The sequence below is a fragment of the Urocitellus parryii genome, chromosome 4 (assembly GCF_045843805.1).
Source record: "Urocitellus parryii isolate mUroPar1 chromosome 4, mUroPar1.hap1, whole genome shotgun sequence".
Taxonomy (NCBI): domain Eukaryota; kingdom Metazoa; phylum Chordata; class Mammalia; order Rodentia; family Sciuridae; genus Urocitellus; species Urocitellus parryii.
In genome coordinates this window covers 64,726,268-64,748,233 of record NC_135534.1, presented here as the reverse complement: position 1 = coordinate 64,748,233, position 21,966 = coordinate 64,726,268, and the positions used below count along the sequence as shown (strand labels likewise).

The following is a 21,966-nucleotide window of genomic DNA, read 5'->3' as shown; positions in this document are numbered from 1 at the left end:
AATAATAGTACTTACAGGGTTTTGCAAAAATTAATTTGCCTGGTACATAGTGTCTGGTAAATGTTAATTGTTAAGCAAGAGTCTGATATGGTCAGATTTATAAATTGGAAAAGTCACTCAATGCCTTATAGATCAGGGAGAACAGCCAGGAAATCTGGGATAATAAGACTTGAAAAGAATCTGACCTAAAGCATAGAGTGCTGTATGAAGAAGAGAAAGGGGATAGATTTAAGAGGACCAGAGAGAGGGCAGGGAATGAGGAGGAAAACATGAAGTATGACTCAGAGATTTCTGCCATAAGAAGCAAGGTTTATGTTGTCATTTACTGGATAGAGAACACCACATAAAGAGACCTACTTAGAGGAAGACATAGATTTCCATTTTGGACATGTGCATGTGAGATATTCAGGAAGAGATGCAGCCCTGGAGTTCAGACAGAATCAGGTATAAAGGGGGGCCTCTCCAGAAACTGATGAGGGTAACAGCATGAAAAAGGAGGGCCATGCACAGAGACAGAGTCCCCATGGGTCACCAGTGTATAAAGACAAATGTACAGCCAAACAGGAGCTGAGCAGAGCTGGGAGCTAGGCAGGTAAGGTAAAAGTTTCAGGTTGCAGCCCTCACTCCGAAGAGGGGCCTGGTACACATTCACTGGCTTGAGCAAGGGGACCTTGCAGTGGTGGAAACAGACCAGGCTTCCGTGGGTAAGGGAACTAGTGGGGAAGACAGCCAGAACAGGCATCTTTTCCCCATAAGCTGGGGAGACAAGAATGTTGAGTCCTTGCTGTATCAAGCACCACTCTAAGCACTTGACCTGTGTAAACTCACTTAATCCTCCACAGACTGTGGGCACTGTTGTCATATCTATCTTTAAAATGAAGAAATTGAGGCACAAAAAGTGAACTCACCTGAGGTTGTCCACCGTAAGTGACAAAGCTGAGTAGTAACTAGAAGGGAACCCGAGATTGGGGGCAAGAGGGCAGGGTTGGTTCCTAAGTGGAAAACTTGCATATTTTTATAAACTGAGGAGAAATAACTTAAAAGTTGGAGGATTTACCTGTTGGTGCAGGACCCTAAGCAGGCAATGGGTAATAGGATGAGGAGTGCTTCTGTGTTCAGACCCAGCCCTGATCCTCCTACAACACTGCTCCTTCCTCACAGCGTGGGCTATCTAGCTACTGGAGCCCTCGTAGTCAGCAGCAACGAATAGGCTTTGCCTCATCTGCACTTCCAGAGAAGGCTTGGGTCAAAGTGTTCTTTCCCTTCAGGACCTCCAGTCCACCCCACCTCTCTACAGAAAAATCGAGAACTTGAACCAAAGCTGGACTTGGATACATTTCATTCATTCAGCTAGGCACTGCACTATATGACAGGAATATGGCTATGAAAAAGATAGATCCATCTCTGCCCTCTTGGTTTCAGAGTCTAACATGGAAGATCAACAATAAAATAGAAAGTCTGGTAAACAAATTGGAATCAGAACCATACTTAGCTTATTAGACAAACAAGAAATTGGAACATCACCGTCTCCTCAACCATCCTGTAAGTTGAACCAAACTGAATCAGGGCTTTGATTCAGCGGATATTTGAAGAACAAATATTTGTGTCTCAACACAGCACCTTAAGAGGGTACAGGCAGAAGTACAGGCTATGGAACCTTCCTAGTAGGGTTCACTTCCAAATTGGATGGACCATTGTGGACAGCCTCTTATGTGGATAACCTTGTTTCTGAATGTGAGCAGAGAACATCGAGGCAGATAGGCCCTCTTTCAACACCAAGTACCTCCGTCCTTCCCAAGTCCATGGCCCTGGAACCACCTTCCACCCCTTCCCCTATCCAACAGGTCAGCTTTCTTTTTTCCCATATTTTTTTATGGCGAAATTTGTTTTTACATATTTGTGCATACACATAACTAATTTGGCCACTATCATTCCCCAATATTTCCTCTTTCCCTCCCCTGGCCCCTTTCCTCTACTGAGCTCCCTTCATGAGATTGTACCCCACACACATACACACACATACTTCTTTTCCTTTTTCCTCTCTAGTTACCACATATGAGAGAAAACTGGTAAAAGGTCAACTTTAAACCAGTGGGCCAGCAGCAATTGTCGTTCTTCACTTGCCACGTACCAGCTTCATGTGGCACTAAGAAGATACTAAGGTTCCTAAAGGAAATAACTCGCTCCTTGAGAAACATGAGGAATAGTGAGGGAAACAAATTGAGAGTTATCTCATATGTAAGTAATTGAGCATTCTTATGTTGCTAACTGTGTTTTGGCTGTTGTGAAGGGCTAAGATTAAGAGAGGGCTTCTTAGAGGAGGCTACATTTGAACTGATCCATAAAGAAATGTAGACCTAGACCATGATTTGTTAGGAGTGGGTAGAGTCTTCCATGAGGGGGAACAACTTGAGCCAAGGATTCAGAGCAGGAATATGTTGGGGAATTGGTATGGTTAAGGTCAGTGGAGTTGCTGGTGTGGTAAGGTTTACTTTTGTTCCTTAACTACCATTACAGCCCAGAGCCTATTGTGGTGCCCAACTTCTTTTTGCCTCCCCAGCAGTTGGAGGCCTCCCTGCGGTTGCTCTCACACTCTGCAGCTTTGCCACCACCAGTCACAACAAATGAGGTAAGAGAACAGCCACTCTACCCTCTCTGGTAGAGTCATCCTCTCTTCCCTAAAAATGTGCACAGCATGTGGAGCTGCCTGGAGTCATCTTCCTGGAAAGGCTGCAATATGGTCACTCCTCATGCTTGCATTGAGCCTGTTCTGAGGACCCAGTAGTGGGCTAGGAACTCAGGAAACATGAGGAAGAGCAGATGTATAAGAGCAGGGCATTGTCAGGAAGAGAAAAAATCAGCACAGAAGCATAAAAGCAAGAGTCAGCTAAGACCATACATACTGATTTCTATGGGAGCTCCAGCTAAGAAAAGGTAGATAGTAGGAGGACACAGTAAACAAAAGATGCATCCTCAGGGGACCAGAGTGAGGTCCCCTGAGGAAAGGAGAAAAGTAATATCAATGATATTTGCTGTTTGCAAAACACCCCAAAAACTATCATCATGTAACTGAGGTAGGTGATTAGAACTCTAGTACAAATCCCAGCTCTCTGCTTTTCTGCCTTGGCAAAGCACCTGACTTTTGTGGCAAAAAAAATAATAATAACTTCTTTATTGAGTACCCTCAGGCATTATCCTAGGTGGTGAGTTTATAACAGTAAATATATGATAGACAAACTCTCTGTCTTCATGGAGTACACATCATAAAAATAAAATATTTATAGAATGTTATACATACTAGATGCCACTTTAAGAATAGGATCTATCTAAGGAGGCTCTGGGTAAGGTGAAGAATGACCATCACGGAGGTGCACTCACTCCATGTACCAGGCACTGTTCCAAGCACCTCATATTTTTTTAACTCAGCAGCCTGATAAGAAGCATACTGTTATTGACCCTATAACTAAAGCAAAGGGAGGTTAAGTAACTTTTCTGGTCACCCAGATAGTAAGTAGTGGAGCCAAAATTGAAACACAAGCAATCTAGTTTCATAATCTGTGTTCCTGACTACTACACAGAACTTGGAGAAGACATTCCAGGCAGAGAAAACAGTAAATGAAAAAGCCCTGGGGCTGAAAAGAGCTTGACATGATCAAAGCTAGTGACATTGAAATAATGACATCAAAGGGACCAGATGTGTAAGCCCAGGAAAGGAGTTGAGGCCTTATTCTAAATGCAGAGTGTTAAGTACAGGAGAATATCTGTCTTAAACTGAATGAAGAATCCATTTTCTTTCCCATCTGATTGCATCCTACTTTGAAAGTAGGATGGTAGTGACAGTAGAAAAAGGAGCCATGAAGTAGAATTGTGTGTGTGTGTGTGTGTGTGTGTGTGTGTGTGTGTACACATGTAAAATTTCAGAGATTAATGCAAGCTTAGTATTAAAAATAAATTAACTTGGTGGGCTGGGGTTGTGGCTCAGTGGTAGAGTGCTTGCCTAGCATGTGTGGGGCACTGGGTTTGAGTCTCAACACCACATATAAATAAATAAAGGTCCATCAATAACTAATTTAAAAAAAAGAAATCCTGATTAAAAAAATAATAATAAAAAATAAATAAATTAGCTTGGGGCTGGGGTTGTGGCTCAGTAGCAGAGTACTCGCCTAGCACGTGTGAAACGATGGGTTGGATCCTCAGCACCACATAAAAATAAATAAATAAAATAAAGGTATTGTGTCCAACTACAATTAAAAAAATATTTTTTTAAAAAATCTCATTTTAAAAAAAATAAATAAATAACAAAAGCTTGGCCAGGCGCAGTGTTGCATGCCTGTAATCCCAGCAGCACAGAAGGCTGAGGCAGGAGGATCACAAGGCCCTACACAACTCAATGAGACCCTGTCTCTAAATAAAAATTTGTTTTAAAAGGCTGTGGATGTGGCTGAGTGGTTAAGTGTCCCTAGGATCAATCCCTGGTCCCAAATACATACATACATACATACATACATATATACATACATACATAAGCAGGCTTATTCATTGTGATAGTGACCTCTAGTTTACAGATTTTGTAGAAGTGGGCATTATTCTAAGCACTCTGCATGTTCAAACTCATTTAAGTCTCATAACAACCCAATGAGATAAGACTATTCCTTATTTAGAAGATGAGGAAACTGAGACTCAGAGCTTCCTATAACCTGCCAGGCATTATTATTTCTACTTTATGTTTTATAAAGAAACTAAGATGAACAATCGCTAAGTCACTTGCCCGGGTCACTTGGGGACCTCAATTTTTCACTCCAGACTCTGCTCTTTTACACCACTTGAAAATCATGACACTTGATGTATTTTTTTTTTTAGCCAAAAATTCCTTCTTTTAAATAAATCTCAAAATAAATAATTAACATTCAGATATGTTATATGTTTTCCCAGAAGCCACAACAGATAAAAGATGGGATCAGTTCAGAAGTGTCCTGAGCCATTATGATTCAGAAGAGAAGCCATTTACAATCTGATACTTTTACTAGTTTCTTTCCCCCTCTGTCCTCCAACCTTCCCAACACCATTGTTTTTTTGGCACATATATCACTCTAGTTCCCACATACATTTCAGTTTTTGTCAATATTGTAAATCCTTTCCTAGGGGAATAGAGATGCCAGTCCCTGCCCAGGAAGCTCTGCACTTTTGTGGTCTTTATTCCTACCTTGGTTTATGGTCACCAGCTCATCTTCTTCCTTTCTAAGTCTCCAAAACAACATCAAAGTAATCATGAGTAGCTAATAGGATGATGACAGGAATTAAGTAGACACATTTAATTCCCTGTCTGTCTTACCCTTCTAGCCAAGTGGGTGAAGTGGCAATAAGGCATGTGCCACAGGAATGGAGGTCTGTGTTCCAGTAGAGCAATCATCTCTCACCTGCCAAGCAGAACTGCTATACCTGCCTTTGTGTTTTTGCCTTTATGATGTGCCTACTCCCAGGGGACGTAGGATCTTAGTCTTTGGGGAAGGGGTTAACTGGGAATTGAACCCAAGGGCACTCTACCACCAAGCTACATCCCCAGCACTTTATTTTTTTTTTTATTTTGAGACAAGGTCTCACAGCCTCCAAGTCACTGGGATTACAGACATGTGCCACCACACCTGTGATAGTCTTTTAAACATAAGACATAAGGTCTGAGAGAGAGAGAGATGAAATGTTTCCCTTCAAATAAATGGCAAGTCAAGTTTTGAGAAGATAAGCCTCATGTACTATGTACTCCTTTTTTTTTTTTTTTTTCCCCTGTGGTGCTGGGGATTGAACCCAGGGCCATGCACTTCTTAATCCATTTTTTTTTCCTTGCCCAGAGTAAAACTCCACTGCTTGCTGCTCTCAGAGCCACTTCTCTCCCTGAGACCTTATTCTAGGTCCTGGTTAGGATAACCAGTATCACCACAGTTTTCCCAGAACTGTCCCAATTTCAAACTGAAAGACCCTCCACCCAGGAAATCCCAGGAGGCTGATCATGCTTGCTGGTGATAGGTCTCTCTCACTACATGCATTTGTTACAACAGATTTTCTGAGAGTCATATGCTCTTAGCTGGCTGACAGGTGTTGCCAGATAATCTAGGAGTCAAACTGAGTGTATGCTGAAGACACTAGTTTGAAAGTTGTCAGAATTGAAATAGGAATTTCTGGGTCAAACCCTAATAATAGTAACAATAGTAGAGCTGGGAGGTGTAAAGGAGATCTTTTATAAGCACTGTCATAAAAGATTATATTGGAACCACTACCTTGCATAAAGCCTCTGCAAGGACATCTGTCCAACAACTGTTTATTCAACTATGGTGCCAGTCACCCTTGTTATTGATCCTTGAACACCCTTGGTATTAATCCTTGTGGCCAAGGATTGTTTTTTCAAAATAACATATGTCGTCCTCATCTTGCCTTTTAGTTTCCCTCTCCCTCATCCCCTGGGTTCTGTGGCACACCTGCTCTGCACCGTAGTGCTCTTGCATATTCCCAGATAAATATCATAGTTCTTTGGTGCTCTCTCTGTTGTTTAATTTGATGCTAGCAAGTAGAGACCAGAAAGTAAGAGAAAATATTTTTTTGAGAGAGAGAGAGAGAGAGAGAGAGAGAGAGAATTTTTTTTAATATTTATTTTTCAGTTTTCGGTGGACACAACATCTTTATTAATTTTTATGTGGTGCTGAGGATCAAACCAGCACCCCGTGCATGCTAGGCGAGCATGTTACCGCTTGAGCCACATCCACAGCCCAAGAGAAAATATTTTTAAGAATTAAATTTTTTAAGTACCAAAAATAGTGACCGTGGGATAAGTCAGAACTTTGATTGACTTCCTTATCCTTATGATTTATTTTAGATTTAATTCCGAATTATTATATTTGTTCAGGGACACTGTAATCTTCTGAGTTTGGAGTCTCTGAAAATCTTAAAAATGGCCTTTCTTGGAAGAATTTAAGACAAAAAAATAGTCTTTTATATTTACCCACATATTTGCTACTTCTAGTATTCTTCATCCAATCTTTGCATCCTGATTTATATCTGGGACCCTTTCCCTTTAGCCTGAAAAGCTTTTGTTAGAATTTCACATGGTTACCTACTGGTAATTGATTCTCTCAGCTTCCATTTGTCTGGAATATCTTTATTTGCCTTCATTTTTTAGAGATATTTTCCCCCATTGAATATAGATTTTAATTTGGATTCTGTTATGTCTTTTAACATTTTAGAACTGTCATTCATTCCACTTCTGAGGTTTATTATCAATTGCTCTGGTTTTTCCCCAAAAGATCTAGGGAAGACCTAATCCTACACTCCACCTTCAAATGACGCACCTGAGCCCAGGAACCTCCCAGACAGTCTCCACTGCAAGAATTTGTGAAACAGTTTTCTCCCTTGTCTTTCCCACCACAGTGTAGGGATCTGTAAGGGATTTGTGTGACATCAGCCAGGTTTTCCTACATTTCTGAGTCTGCTGCTTCATCTGTCAGTTGGGGGGATCATGCCTCGCGAGGTGGTGCTGTAGAATAGCAAGTGGTGCACAGGTAGAGTACTGAAGCCAGCCTTAACCCTCCCATCTCCTCACTGCCTCATCCCCCTGCTGTCTCCTCTTCAGGAAGGAAAGGGAGAGATGGATGGCTGGTTAGACCTGCTGCACAGCCCTCCAGCTGCCCAGGCTCACTCTCATGAGTCACTTGATTTTGCTGCTTTTACTTTCTTATCCCTTTTGCAGTGAAGTGATTCTTTACCAAGACACTTCTTGGTTTTATTTAAAGTTATTTCTGATTCTGTTGGCTTAGCTGCTTGTAGGCAAACTAGTCTTATCAGCTCACTAAAGGGAAAGAGCAAGGAGAAGACGAGAGCAGTGCTAATATGCTTTACATGTTGTGTTCCTCAGACTATGTCTTCTGCTCTTACAGATTTTCTTCTCTTTTGGGATCATCTCAGCCACTCTGATTACTTCAGTTATTATTTAAAGTTCAAATTCTTATCTTTGGGCTGGGCTTCTTTCCCATGCTGCAGACACAAATAGATCCAACTGCATCCTAAATGTCTTGTGTCTGTTGTTATTGTTGTTGTTGTTGTTTGGGGTTTTTTTTTTTATATTTATTTAGTTTTTAGGTGGACACAGTATCTTTATTTCACATTTATGTGGTGCTGAGAATCGAACCCAGTGCCTCACGCATGCTAGGCAAGTGTGCTACCACTTGAGCTGCATCCCCAGCCCCTGTTTTGGGGGTTTTTTGGCACTAGGGATTGAACCCTGGAGCACGCTTAACCGCATAGTTACCTACTGGTAATTGATTCTCACATCCACAGCACCCCCCATTTTTTAAAAATATTTTATTTAGAGACAGGATCTTGCTGAATTGCTTAGGGCCTCCCTAAGTTGCTAAGGCTGGCTTTGAACTCACGATCCTCCTGCCTCAGCCTTCCAAGCCTTCCGAGGGATTACAGGCATACACTACCACACCTGGCATGTCCTGTCTCTGATGTGGTACAAACAGTTCATCAAGTCCAAAACTTGAATTTCATATCTTCCTTTGCATACTCCATTACCACCGGCTTCCTCATCACAGAAAATTCAGCCATTATCCATGCAGTTACTCCTCAGGAAGCATAGTTATCATCTTTCATTCCTCCTTTATATCTCATGACCCTCAGCCAGTTCATTACCAAGGCCTGTTAATTTTGTCCCTAAGAATCAATCCACTCGCTTCTCAGCATTCCCCACCCAGCCCCAACTATCTCCTCTGTGACTATTTCTAACTAGACCTACACTTTTCTATCACTAGCCAAGTGAATTCCCACTCTTCACATATTTTACCACTGGGAAAGAAAGGAGGGTGACACTTGTTAAGATTGTAAAAAAAAAAAAAAAAAAAAAAAAAAATTTAAACTCCATATTTCTAACCCAATTACCAAATCTCATACCTAATTTTTTTTACTTCTCAGAAGCGCATGGAGACTGTCTCCACTGTATTCTCTTTCTTTACTTGTTTTTGAGGCATCATTCCTTGGTTCTCCTTCTCCCCAGCTGGCTGCTCCTGCTCAGCCTCCTTTGATGGGCCCCCCATTTCCTCTATTTCTTTTTTTTTTTTTTTTTAATATTTTTTTTTATTTTTTAGTTCTCGGCAGACACAACATCTTTGTTGGTATGTAGTGCTGAGGATCGAACCCGGGCCGCACGCATGCCAGGCAAGCGCGCTACCGCTTGAGCCACATCCCCAGCCCTCCTCTATTTCTTAATATAGGGGTATCCATGATGTTGGGTTTTAACTTAGTTTTTTTATTTATTATTCTTTTTAGTTATACGTAACAGTAGAATGTATTTTAACTATATATTCATATATGAACATAGAAAAGTTATGTCAGCTCATTTCACTGTCTTTCCTATTCCCATCCCTCTCCCTTCCCTTCATTCCCCTTTGTCTAATCCAAAGTACTTCTATTCTCCTGCTCTCATCCCAGCCCCTTGTCCCCTTAGCATGTGTCTGCATCTCAGAGAGAACATTCAGCCTTTGGTTTTGGGGGGATTCGCTTATTTCATTTCACATGGCAGTCTCCAGTCCATCCATTTACTGACAAATGCCATAATTTTATTTTTCTTTATGGCTGAGTAATATTCCATTGTATATATATAGCACATTTTCTTTATCCATTCATCTGTTGAAGGGCACTTAGATTGGTTCCATAGCTTAGCTATTGTGAATTGAGCTGCTATAAACATTGATATAGCCCCGTATGTCATCTTCAGACTTAATTATTTACTGGATAGGTAACCCATCCAGTCTGAAGGCTCTCATTCCCCTCTGTTTTGCTGAAGACTCCCAATGCCAGACTCTAGGTTTATATGCCCATCTGCCTACTCATCATCTCCTCTTGGGTATGTTGTTGTTTGGATCTGGACTATCCTTCAATAATTCATGTTAAAGGCTTGATCGCCAACCTGTGGCACTGTTGGAAGGTGGTGGAATCTTTAGAAAGTGGGTCTAGTGGAAGGTTATTGGGGCATGTCCTTGAAGGGGTCATAGGGACCCCTGCCCCTTAGTCTTTGTCTTGCTTCCTGGCTGCCACGATATGAGTAGCTTGGTTCCACCATTATGCTGTTCCACCATAATGTACTACCTCACCACAGGCCCAAAAGCAAAGGGCCAAGTGACCATGGACCAAAAACTCTGCAACCATGATCGAAAATGAATTTTCTCTCCATTTAAGCTGTTTATCTCAGATATTTTGCCACAGCAATAGAAAGCTGACTAACGTATCTAATAAATGTCTTAAGTTCAACATGTCTAAAGTTGAACTTCAGATTTTATGTCCAAGTCTCTTCCTACCTCGGTTTTACCTTTCTCAGTTAATGGGCACTCTATCCTTCAGGTTTAGTTATTAAGATCAAAACTCTTGAAATCCTTCCTTTTAGCTCTGTTTTCAAATAACCAGGAAATTCTGGCAGCTCTGCCTTTATAAGATATATCCAAACCTAACCATTTCTCACCATTATCAGCATTACCACCGTGGTCTAAACCATCATCATTATAATCTCTTTCTTGTGCTCCTGCCCTGCCCCAGGCAACCTATCCCCATTCAGCATCTTGTGAGCTTTTTAAGAGATTGAATAAATCATGTGACTTCTCTACACTTCAATAACTTCCCCTCAGTGAAGCCCAGAACTAAGCTTGAGGTCAGGCAGGTCAGAGAGTAGGAAGCTAGTTTAGACTTTCAACTTGGACTATACCATACCTTACTCCTAGCTAAGTATGAGTGAAAACAGAAGAGAACTATGGCTCCTCCTCTCAGGAGCCCACAGTTCCCCAGGGAAGCCAGCTTTCTGAGCACCATCAACTCCTACCAAATCCTGGCATGTTAAAGAGCTAGAGCAGCCAGGTGCAGAGGTGCACACGTCCATAATCCCAGCTACTCAGGAGGCTAAGGCAGGAGGATTGAGAGTTCAAAGCCAGCCTCAGCAAAAGTGAGGTGCTAAGCAACTCAGTGAGACCCTGTATCTAAATACAAAATAGGGCTGGGGAGGTGGCTCAGTGGTTGAGTACCCCGAGTTTAATTCCCACCACCCTCATCCAAAAAAAGAGCTAGAGCAGGTGCTATGAACTCTGCCTTCAATGAGCTCCAAGTTCTTTGAGAGGGACTGATCCCCAAGCCATCCATGAACTTTCTCAAATAGCATTTGCCCATATTAGCACTTTAACAAAGCAAAGGGGAATTAGTTTAGGGAAAGGAAGTCGGAGCTAGATGGGGTGGTGTGGATAGAATTCAGCAAAGATAAAGAAAAGGCTTTACAGGCTGTGGACTGGAGAGAAGAAACCTTAGATACTCAACAGAATTTTGGAGCTGAGAGGTACTAACAACATGTGCTGGAGGAGGTGGGGACAGAGGGCCCTGCAATGAAACTGGCAGGATAGGGTAGGAATCAGAAGCAACCTGTCACGTGAGCCTCCCGCCCTGTCTGCATGATGATTCCTTCCCACAAGACGAGCCCTGGCTTGTTCTGTACCTTGCTGTGTTGAGCCGTGGCTCTGCCCCGGTTTCACCAGGCACAAGGGCCAAACGCTGTCATTCATGAGGAGTGAGTATAGGAGGCAGGAGATAAGGCCAGGCCTGAGTGTACCCTGAAGGCCTTGAGTTACCCACCCCCTCCCACTCTGGCATTGTCACCTCCACTCAGCTAGACCACAATGTTCAGACATCTCCAGGTGCTCTAGCCAGTGGGCGAGCTGAGAGTCAGTAAATGGGTTTCTGCCCTAGTTCTGCTGCTGGCTGTCTGAGGTCTTGGGCAATGAGCCTGTCTGGTCTGGGGGGAGGGGTGGACATCAAAGAGTTGATTTGAGGGCTGGGGTTGTGGCTCAGCTGTAGAGCAGTTGCCTGGCAAGTGTGAGGCACTGGGTTCAATTCTCAGCACCACATATAAATAAATAAAATAAAGGCCTATCAACAACTAAAACAATATTTAAAAAAAAAAAAAAGTTGATTTGAGGCCCTCTTTCCTACTAGGTGGTCTCATATAATGGTTAGGAGTGCCCAAGTTTAAAACCTAGCCTTGCCACTTATGAGCCACAAACCTGGGGAGGTTACCTAACTTCTGTACTTCTTTTTCTGAAAAGTATGCATAATAGAACCTGCCTTCTAGGATTGGCTAGGGATTAACTAAGAAAAGTAATGTATTTAGAAACTTCTTGGCACATAACACAGTAAGTACCATCTGAGTGTTAGGCTCTTATTTTTATTAACATTATTATCCAGACATCTTCCCTGTTCTTCTGTTACATTCTGGTGTGTTTGGAGGGGGAGGTGAGTAATGGTAGGAGAGAAGTAATAAGAAATAGGGACATGATCCAAAGCTCAGAGGCAGAGGTGGGTTCTGGGAATGGAGGCCCTACAAGTCAGCCCCAAAAGTATGGAGAGCAGTTTCTTGGTCTATAGCACTTAACTGTGCTCAGTGCCAACCCTGAAGTAGAAGCCCCAGATAACACACAGCCCACCCAGGCGGGTAGAGCCCTGCCCTCAGCAGTCTCTGCCCGTCTGTTTATGAGTTTTCAGACTTTGGGGCTACTTCTTTTCTCCCCAGAGCCCAAAGAATTTTACTGCCCCTTAGTTTCTCTTCCGTAAACCCAGAGACAGCTGAAAAATGCATGGTCCTGGTAGGGAAAAATAGCTCTCCACAAAGTCACTAGGTCACACTGGTAGGGATTGGGTGTGAGGGGACTTCCTGAGCCCGGGGTCCTCTCTTCAGCCTGCAGTTCAGGGAACTGGAGGAAGCATGTAGGAGGTCCTGATCTGTTGCCTCATTTCTTTGAGCCACTAAGTTCCCTAGCCCTCTACAGAGCCCCAAAGAAGACCTAAAGGTCAAAGAGTTTCTGATAAACCCCATACAAAGCATTTAAAGAGAGATGAACAGCCTAGCCAAGTGTATACAGAAGTCAGGGGAAGCAGCCAGAACTGGCCACAGACTGCAAGTTGGCAGATACCTGCCAGGAAGGGGCCCATGGGCTTGCAGGCAGGTGCTCAGCTCAAGTTGCTGGGAACTCCTAGGAGGCCAGAGTCTGGGAGGAGCCAGGAGCTCTTCTAGGAGTGTAACTTTAACCCTTTCTCTCCAGAATCTGGGCTTTTGTACCCTCTTCCTGACAGGGCATAGGTTCAAAAGACTCTGAGGAGTCTTCCCCTACTCAGGCCTTTTGTGTAGCCTGAGGTCCCAGTGTAGGGGTCACCCTAAGCTGTGCGAAGTGGCCATTGCTCATGGGACTGTCAAGGAAGGCTTCTTAGAGCAAGGACAGGAGGCATGAGGTATTGATGAAGCACAGAGGAAGCATTTAGGTAGTGAGAGTCCCATTAGCTCTTAACACAAGACTGGAGAGAAAGCCCAGAACAGACCAGCCATGCTGTAGCTGGCCTGGTGGGTCAGATTAGGATCTATCTGCCTCTCAGGGGTGGGCCTCTAGTCAAGATGTCTTGGCCCCACCTCCCCCACTGCTCCTAGTTGTGGCTGCTAAGTTTGCTGCTGACTTTTAGCACTAAGGAAGTCACTGCCTTAGGAGAGCATTCTGGGAGCCACCCGAGGGGAAGGCAGCCGGCCAATGGGGTGAAAGTTGAGTCAGGCAGGCGGCTATATGGAGCCCTTGCCCAGTCTCTGAGGCAGCAGTCCACTGGCAGGCCCGCCTAGCCAGCCAGAACCAGGCAGCTGCTTATTTTCAGTTCTTTGGAAAGATTTGTTTACAGCTCCTGAGTCAGTGTTTGTGTCACTTAAGGGAGGTGCTCTGGGAAACAACAAACTTCAACCCTAATCCCAAGCCAGAGGCTCGCTGCAGGGGAGAAACAGGGAAGGCAGTGGAGTGGGGAGACACCCCACCTCCCCTGCTGGCCTAGCATTGAGCATGCCTTGGGGGAGTGCTGTGCCTTAGTACCTACTCAGGACCTTTTGGGCCTAGCTCCTGCCTGAGATGAGAAATCAAGACTTTGTTTTGCTCTGGTGTCTGCAGCTGGTGTCAGCTCTAGCTCCAGTGTATCCCCTGTTTTTTGCAAACTGTTGCACCTGATCCTTGGTTAAATCTAAATTTTACTTAAGCTCAAACCTGTCTGTCTGGGTAGGGAGACCTGTTTTTTGCAAACTGTTGCACCTGATCCTTGGTTAAATCTAAATTTTACTTAAGCTCAGACCTGTCTGTCTGGGTAGGGAGACCAGACAGAGGTTCTTAGCTCCATTTAGCAATGAAGACACTGAGATCCAGAAACAGAAGGTGTCTTGCTCTTAAGCAACTTGGACTGGGTCACAGAGCAATATTCCTTCCACTCCTTCCCACTGTCTCCCCTCTGATAAAGGCCCCAGGATGTCTTGAAGCAGGGTCAATGGGGACACCTGCACCTACCACATCCTGGGAGCATGTGGCTCACAGGGATCCGCCTAGGGATGCAGTGAGGGAAACCAGAACACAGTGGCTAGGATCTGAGCATATTTCAGACCCAAGAGAAGAGCTTTTAGAGCAAGGGCTACATCGCCAGGATCTGGAAAAAGAGGGAGCTGTGAGCCAGAATAAGTGTGCTTGGTAGCTCACCTCCTACATTATCTGCTCATTCTGCTACCCACTTTCAGAGGAGGAATCCAGACCTAGAGAGAGTAATTTTCCTCTTGGAGAAGAATTGATAGAGCCAGGATTAGAACTAACTCACCAGCCAGTGTTAGCCTCTTGGTTTAGCAAGCCCTGGGAAACCTCACATTTGCCTTCCATCACCACACCTTATTTCTTTTTTTTTTTAATATTTATTTTTTTAGGTATAGATGGACACAACACAATGCCTTTATTTGTATATGGTGCTGAGGATCGAACCCAGGTCCCGCCTGTGCTAGGCCAATGCTCTACCGCTGAGCCACAATCCCAGCCCACCATACCTTATTTCTTCTGCATGCTTTCTTTTCTCCCCAGCAGAGCTCCACCTTTGACATTGAGAGCTCCTTTAAGAACCTGTTGCTGGGGAGGCCTGTCATGTTCATGACTGGGTGTCCAAGTGCCCAGAGAGAGCGGATCCCTGAAAGAGAGAGGTTTAATGAACGAGCTGGTATATTTTATAGGGCACTGTGAGAGCTCTAGACATCTTGACTAGAGGCCCACTCAGACCATGGTGAAACCAGTTTTGGCCTCCAGCCTGGGAGAATGGTGTCTCTCTCTCTCTCTCTCTCTCTCTCTCTCTCTCTCTCTCTCACACACACACACACACACACAGACACACACGCGCATGCACACACACACACACACACATGCAGGCACACGCATACCTATCAGGTCTCCTGAGAAACCTCTTGCAAGTTACTCTTTCAAAATGCCTTCCAGAGGGGTTGTGTCTGTGGCTCAGCAATAGCACACTTGCCTGGCATGTGTGAGGCACTGGGTTCGATTCTCAGCACCACATATAAATAAATGAAATAAGGTCTATCAAAACTAGAAAAAAAAATTTTTTAAAAATGCCTTCCAGGGTGCTGGGAATGTGGCTCAGGCGGTAGCGTGCTTGTCTGGCATGCGTGCGGCCTGGGTTCGATCCTCAGCACCACGTACCAACAAAGATGTTGTGTCCGCCGAGAACTAAGAAATTCTCTCTCTCTCTTCTGCACTTTCCCTGCTGTCTCTGCCTGGCATCTATCAAGACCTCCCCTTCTGATTCCCAGGTCAGTGGATAAAGTCCTCTTTAAAAAAAAAAAAAAAAAAATGCCTTCCAGACATTTGACCCCACGTATGAAACCCACTGTCTAGACTTCAAGGGCCTGCAGCTCCTGCAGCTCTGACAGGCCTGCCTCCCCAGGAAGACTGATGGCTCCTGCAAAGCACACACTGTACTGACCATTTTCTTGTGACCCCCACTTCCAGGAGTAGTGTAGGAGTATTTCAGAGGAACAGTTAGTACATTTGGGGGCATCCCTGCTCTGAGCAGCTTCCCTTATGCCCAGTTCCTCCAAGGTTTGTTCTTGGTTAGCAACCCTGATGAAGAATCCTTTACTACTAATGAAGATGTTTTTAACCCTTTTAAGGTCAACAAAAGCCAAACGCGGATGAATGTGTGTTCCGTCTTTCCACACCCTTGCTCTGCCCTGTACACAAAGCCAAGTCCTGTCCCTGTCCTGTATCCGGGCCTGGGCAGTGGAGATAAAGCCCTCTAGGTCACTGAGTTAGGTGTGGGAGCTGGAAGGTTGGCTAAATCAGCCACACTGGATTCAGCCCCAGGGCACATAAGGCCTAGCCAGCAGCTGCAGGCTGCACTCATGCTCTCCCCTGTGAGCTCATGCCCACCCCAGCTCTTTTGAAACCCCATCTGTCTTTGATGCCAGCTCTATGTAAAGCCTCCATGGACCTTCCCAGCTATTATTAATCACTCCTTTCTAAGTGCTGTAAGCTTTAAGCCTCATCTCTTTGACTGTTGGGTAGGTCTATATCTGTCTCCCCTCTAGCTTTCCTGTCCATGAGGACAGGAACCATGGCTGCCAATTGCCCATAAGCATTGACCAGATTGAGTTGATCTGAGGCTCCTGAAAGACTTGATGAATCACCAACAGAGGTCTCTTATGAATGAACTGAGATAGTTGACCCTTGGAGCCATAGAAAGAAAGACCCATCTAAGTCTCTCCAAAATGGAGAATGCTTCTATTCTGGCAGATGGGGAAACAAGGTCTGATTTTAGGATTTGAGATAGAGGACCAAAATTTTAGGTCATCTACCTAATAAACATCTCCCAAGCTCCCTTTCGCTGTAGCAGAGGAAGAAATAGAGCGTAAGGAATAGCTGATGACCCAGAGGACTAGATGGGACTTACATTACCTCTAAACCCCAAATAGATCAGGAAACACTCACTTTGGATCTTGGGAGTGGAGGGGTGTACAGAAACACACAGTGCTGTAGAGACCCTGAGAGGGTCTGGTTTAACCAAAGACCTGGTGCATGGTAGAACAGCCTCCACTGGTTCTAGAAAGAATGAGATGTTTGCTGCAAGAGGCATCCTCCTCCCCACCCGCTGTAAGTCTCTGGTCACCACAGCTTGGTCCTACCCATTCACTGGCCTAGCAGCTGCCAAGCTACCATCTTGAAGGTCAGTTTTCCACCCATAAAAAGGGGCAGGTAACCTTGAGGGCTCCTGCCAGTCCAGAATTCTAACCACTAAGGAAGTGCATACAAACAGAGCAATAGACTCCCTTTATATCGTTCTGGCTGCTATCCTAATTCTTTGGTGAATCTCTGTGTCTCCTAGCGCTTAATTAACTCTGAGCTCTGGAGGCAGGAAATGACTTCTGTTCATTTCTGTCTCCCTTTCACAATTGACATTAAAAAGGATAAATGAAAAAAAGATTACTGAATGTTACTGGTCCTGGAAGCAACTCTAGCTAGGCCTCAGTTTCCTATTAGTGGAAGGTGGGGGAGGGGTGGTTGTAATCTCAAGGGTCTCAAGCTGCTGACTCGGTGCCTAGGGAGAGTGCAGTGTGCTCTCAGTGCTCTAGCAGCTTGGGAAGACCTTAGCGCATGGGATTTGGGACAGGGAAGAGATCTATCCATAGGGCATGCTGCATGCTATAAAGTCAGCCAGATTAGCCTGAGGGGCTGCTCCCAACTCCTTTTAGCACTGCCTCTTCCCAAACTGGCCTTCACCTCTTCCCCAGGACCCTGCTCTCAGTCAGATGCCTCAGGTGGCTTTGCTGTATAGCTTTGAGCGCCTTTAGCACAAGAACCTGACAGTATAGAAGAGAAATGGGACGGGGAAGGTTGAATGAATAAATGCGTGAGTCAGAGAGGAGTTCAGAGGACCACAGTGCCATTACCCAGGCAAGCACTCAAAAGCAGAACAAGTGATGCCCAGAACGAGTGGGTATGTGCTTCATGGTACCTGGCAGCTCCAGGAACTCAAAGGGCCAAACAAAGAATGTATTATTCACCAACATCTCCACAGGAGCTGGGTGTAGTCCCAGGGTCACTCGTGGGACAGTCCCAACTCCAGTCTATGACTTATATAGAATCTTGCAGCAAAAGAAGGGATGAATCTTCAAACCTCTTCTAGAGAGGATAGCCCCCTCCTTCCCCAGAGGTACAGAAGAGTCTGAGCCAGGTTCCTCAACTCAGCCGTGCTACTCAGAGCAGTAGGGTTCCTCTGCACTGTGATTTTATCTTTAATGACTCAGGGAGAATGATGGGCCCGCCTCATAGGGCTGAGGTGAGGATTAAACAAGGTGTGTAAAGGGCTTTGTAAACCAGTCAGCCTTACCTAAGTGTTAGCCAAAGGACCAAAACATGAGGAACCAAAGTCATGTCCTCAGTGCTAACTTAGCTGGCTTCTTCCTCTCCAGGACAAGAGTGAAGCCACCAGGGGAGCCCTCTCCCAGAGGCCTTGTCGCCCCAGACCTAACTCGATCCCTCCCAACCTGCCTGAGGAAGAAACTCGCAGGATTGCTCGGATATTCTCTTCCCAGTTCTCCCAGAAAGACTGATGCAGCCTGAGAGATGAAGGGAAGGAGCCACCTGCCGCCCTCCCTCAGCCTTGTCCACTTTGCAAGAGGTACCAGGTCTGTTTCCCCTGGGGCTGCCTCAGCCCTGAAACTACCACCAGCCTAGTCCGTGGACTTATTCTGGAGGAGTGTTCCAAACCAGCCCAGCGTCCACCTTCTAGTACTCCAAGTTCTTCCTCTGTGGTGAAGCAAAGACTAGAAACAAAATGGATTCCAGCACCTGAGTAGCCCACTCATCTTTTGACCAAGGGACCCAAGCAGGCATCTTCAGTGGAGAAACTCCTCCTAGTGTCCTCTCGCTGTCTGCTGACCTGAGCCCACCTCTATGGAATAGGATAGGCCATTTTTGCCTTAAAGATTGGAGCCTGGGGAGGGGTGTGTAGTTTGTATGCATCACATGTAACTGAGGAAATCTTAGGGCCAGCTCCAGTTCATTTGCCTGGGAATAAGGGTATTTTATAGAAATAAATTATTTTTATGCTGTGTTGAATTAATAATAGGAAAGGAAGGGGAAATCACCTCCTTTAAACTGTTTATCTGATTGTCTGAAATTCTAACCATGCTTTTAACTTATTGTTTTTACCCAGATCTGAGGTCATTGTTCCCACTTTGTTTGAATAAAATCATTTTGATGTTTGTATTCATTCACAAGTGTTTCTTGGGTTGGTGATTGCAATGGGGTGCTAGGAATTCATTTGTGCTGTAACTACAGAAAGAAAGCTTGACAACCATTCAGTTCCCCCAGAGAAACTCATCCAGAACAGGGGACCATGGTCACCATGAGACTTCTAAGCTCCCCCAAATATCAGACTGGTCCAGAGTGACATCAGTCTTTCCTTTATTGGTTCTTCTCCCCTCTTCCCACACACCAACCACCCACTATTTCTTTCCCTTTGCTGGTTCTTGAAATCTGTCAGTAAAGTGGGAGGGTCTCATGTTTCTGATCTGGAACATGACCCAGAGAACATGATCTCTGGGCTAGGCAGCTTGGACAGACCACAGCAAGTTGAGCAGCTACTGTAGACAAGTCTCTGTGGGAGGATAGGAAGGGGCACAGATGTACAGCGTGTGCAGTGTGGCTGAGCCACAAGGCTGGGAGGGGATTTCCATGGAGGGCCCTGCTCTTCACCCCCGAGCTCATGTCATTTCACTCCAGTCCTCGGAACAACCCTATAACCTACATATTTTGATGCCCCTTCTAAAGTGAAGCCCAACAAAGTTTTGCCTCTATTTATGTAGCTAGGAAGTGAATCACCACATAAGATAACCCCAGAAGTGTTATAAGGCTCAGTGACCAAAACAGGGTACAGCCAGTAAGTTCTCTGAATTCGGGGAACCTGAGAATGGAGGAAGAAAGCATAGAGGCTACAGCAGGCAGGGAAGGCTTCCTAGAAGAAGCAGGTCTGAGGTGGGCCCAGAGAATTGGTCAGGCCATGGACAGCTGCAGAGAGAACCAGGAAGGCACTTTGGGCCCCGAGCAACTGGGGACAAAGGAGAGCAGTCTGGCTCTACTGTGCCTCCAAGCTCATCTGTAAAGACAGATACTGTAAGAACCCTGGCTTCATGGGGTCGTGGTGAAGATCACATGAGATGACATTTTGTAAAAGTGCTTGGCCTGCAGTTGGCACAGGTTGGAAGTTTAGGAAATGTCAGCTCCACCCCTGCTTCAGAAGCAGGGAGCCAACTAGTAGGAACAAGCTCACCAATAACTGAGGAGCAGAGCACAGCAGGCTGGGCTGCAGAGGGTGCAAATGAGGCAGGAGCCTGGGGCGGCAGCTGGGCTCCCTTTGCTGCCCTGGGCCTGGCCTGCCCCACCGCTGTTTATCCTGGCTCCGTGAGCTTCAGCTTACCAGTGTGCCTCCTCCCCAGTGCCATAGAAGCTGATCTCCCTCCCAGGTCAGCCCAAAGATTCCAAGGTCCAGGGCTTCACCTCCCTTGGGGCACAAGAAACCTCCAGAGTCTAAGGGGTAAAGCTTCAGGTAAAGTATTCCTTCCAAATCCTGTTCCTGTAAATAACCTGATAAGTCAAGTGAGGATAAGGCCACAGGAGGACATGGGCCACTCCTGCCCAGGCTGAGAGTAGCCTCGGTGAACACAGAAACACCCTATGCGACTGAGACCCACCTTTTACGCTCACAGAACATGTTATTTACCAATATCTCATCCCCAGAAGTTGGATACATTTCCCAGTGATAGCTCTTTGAGGCAACATGACTTGGAGTCAGGCAGCATGGATTCTGGATATGTTTGTCCCCACCAACAGAACCAACTAGAGTCTCGCCGACTTGCTTTTGAGCATCTCATCCACAGACACCTAAAAATAGGTGTTTCTGATCATTATATCCCAGCCCAAAGCACCAACCTTGGAACTTCTAGCAAGGGCTGGACTCTGGATACAAGGAGCCCAAGTGGACAGACAGAATCTTCCAGGCCAGAGCAAGCCGAGCCCTCCCTCCCTCTCTCTCAGTTTCTCCAGAGCCTGCTGCTCCCTTTTTTGATTCCAACTTGTCTCCCCATCATGTGTCCCCTCTCATCCCCCACCACCTCTAGGCTAGAGTTTCCAGGCAGAGCTCACTCAGAACCTACTTCCCTCAGCCAACCCAATCTCAGCAGTCCCAGCAGCCCCTTCCCTTATACCACTTAGGCACCTGCCTGTTCTGCTGTCATTAAGGGTGGAGACAGATCCAAGGAAAAGGACAGGTGCAGCCCAAGCTTTGCATTAACCTTCTGACCACCTGCCCAGTGATCATGGCTCTGTGCCCAAGTCCAGAAATGGCTTCTGCCTGCTCCTCAGCCCCACCTAGTTAACTCCTTCTCCTTCCCTGCATTCTCCCTCTCCTCCCCTCTCATCACTTCTCCTCCGTGTCTCCCTCCTCTCCTCCCTCTGTCATCTGAGGTCCAAGTTCAACTAATGCCCAATCCTTATTCTCGGTGTCTATGGGAGGAGTCCACAGTAACTACTGTAAGAACCCTTCCCTCCCTGCCCCAGCTCCCTCTGTCCCCAGCCAGTCCATGCTGAAGCTTCCAAGTGTCACAGAGAACAAGGATCACAGTGGATAGGCCCAAAACATTACAGTCTACAGGCTGAGGTCAGGCCTTACTTTCTTGTACTAGCCATAGTTCTTGATGAGTCATTGTCCTCCCTGAGACTTGGTTTTCTCCTCTATAAAATAAGCATTAAAATATGAGGATCTTGGGCTTGGGATGTAGCTCCTTGCAAGTATAAGGCCTTGGTTCAGTCTCCTGCATGGTTTAAAACAGTTGGGCACCATACTGTGCACTTGTAGTCCCAGCTACTGGAGAGGCTGAGACAAGAGGATAGCTTGAGCTCAGGAATTCAAGACCAGCCTTGAACTGGACACCATAACATGGCCCCATATTAAAAAAAGAGAGTCCTCAGTAATCAAAAAGAGTGAAGTATTGATATATACTACAGCATGAGTGAGCTTTGAAAACAAAAAAACTCCTATGCTAAG

The 21,966-nt window shown here is 45.3% G+C and overlaps 1 protein-coding gene across 1 annotated transcript in view; it reads left to right on the top strand.

Annotated features, from left to right (window-relative positions):
* Positions 1 to 19,127, top strand: part of C2cd3 (C2 domain containing 3 centriole elongation regulator) — a 143,277-nt gene extending 124,150 nt beyond the window's left edge. The window contains exons 32-34 of the mRNA XM_026379501.2: positions 2,518 to 2,629; positions 15,653 to 15,673; positions 18,332 to 19,127. Of these exons, the coding sequence (XP_026235286.2) occupies positions 2,518 to 2,629; positions 15,653 to 15,673; positions 18,332 to 18,472 (274 nt within the window). The 3' untranslated portion in view covers positions 18,473 to 19,127. The remainder of the gene's footprint in view (positions 1 to 2,517; positions 2,630 to 15,652; positions 15,674 to 18,331) is intronic.
* Positions 19,128 to 21,966: the final 2,839 nt, after the last annotated feature.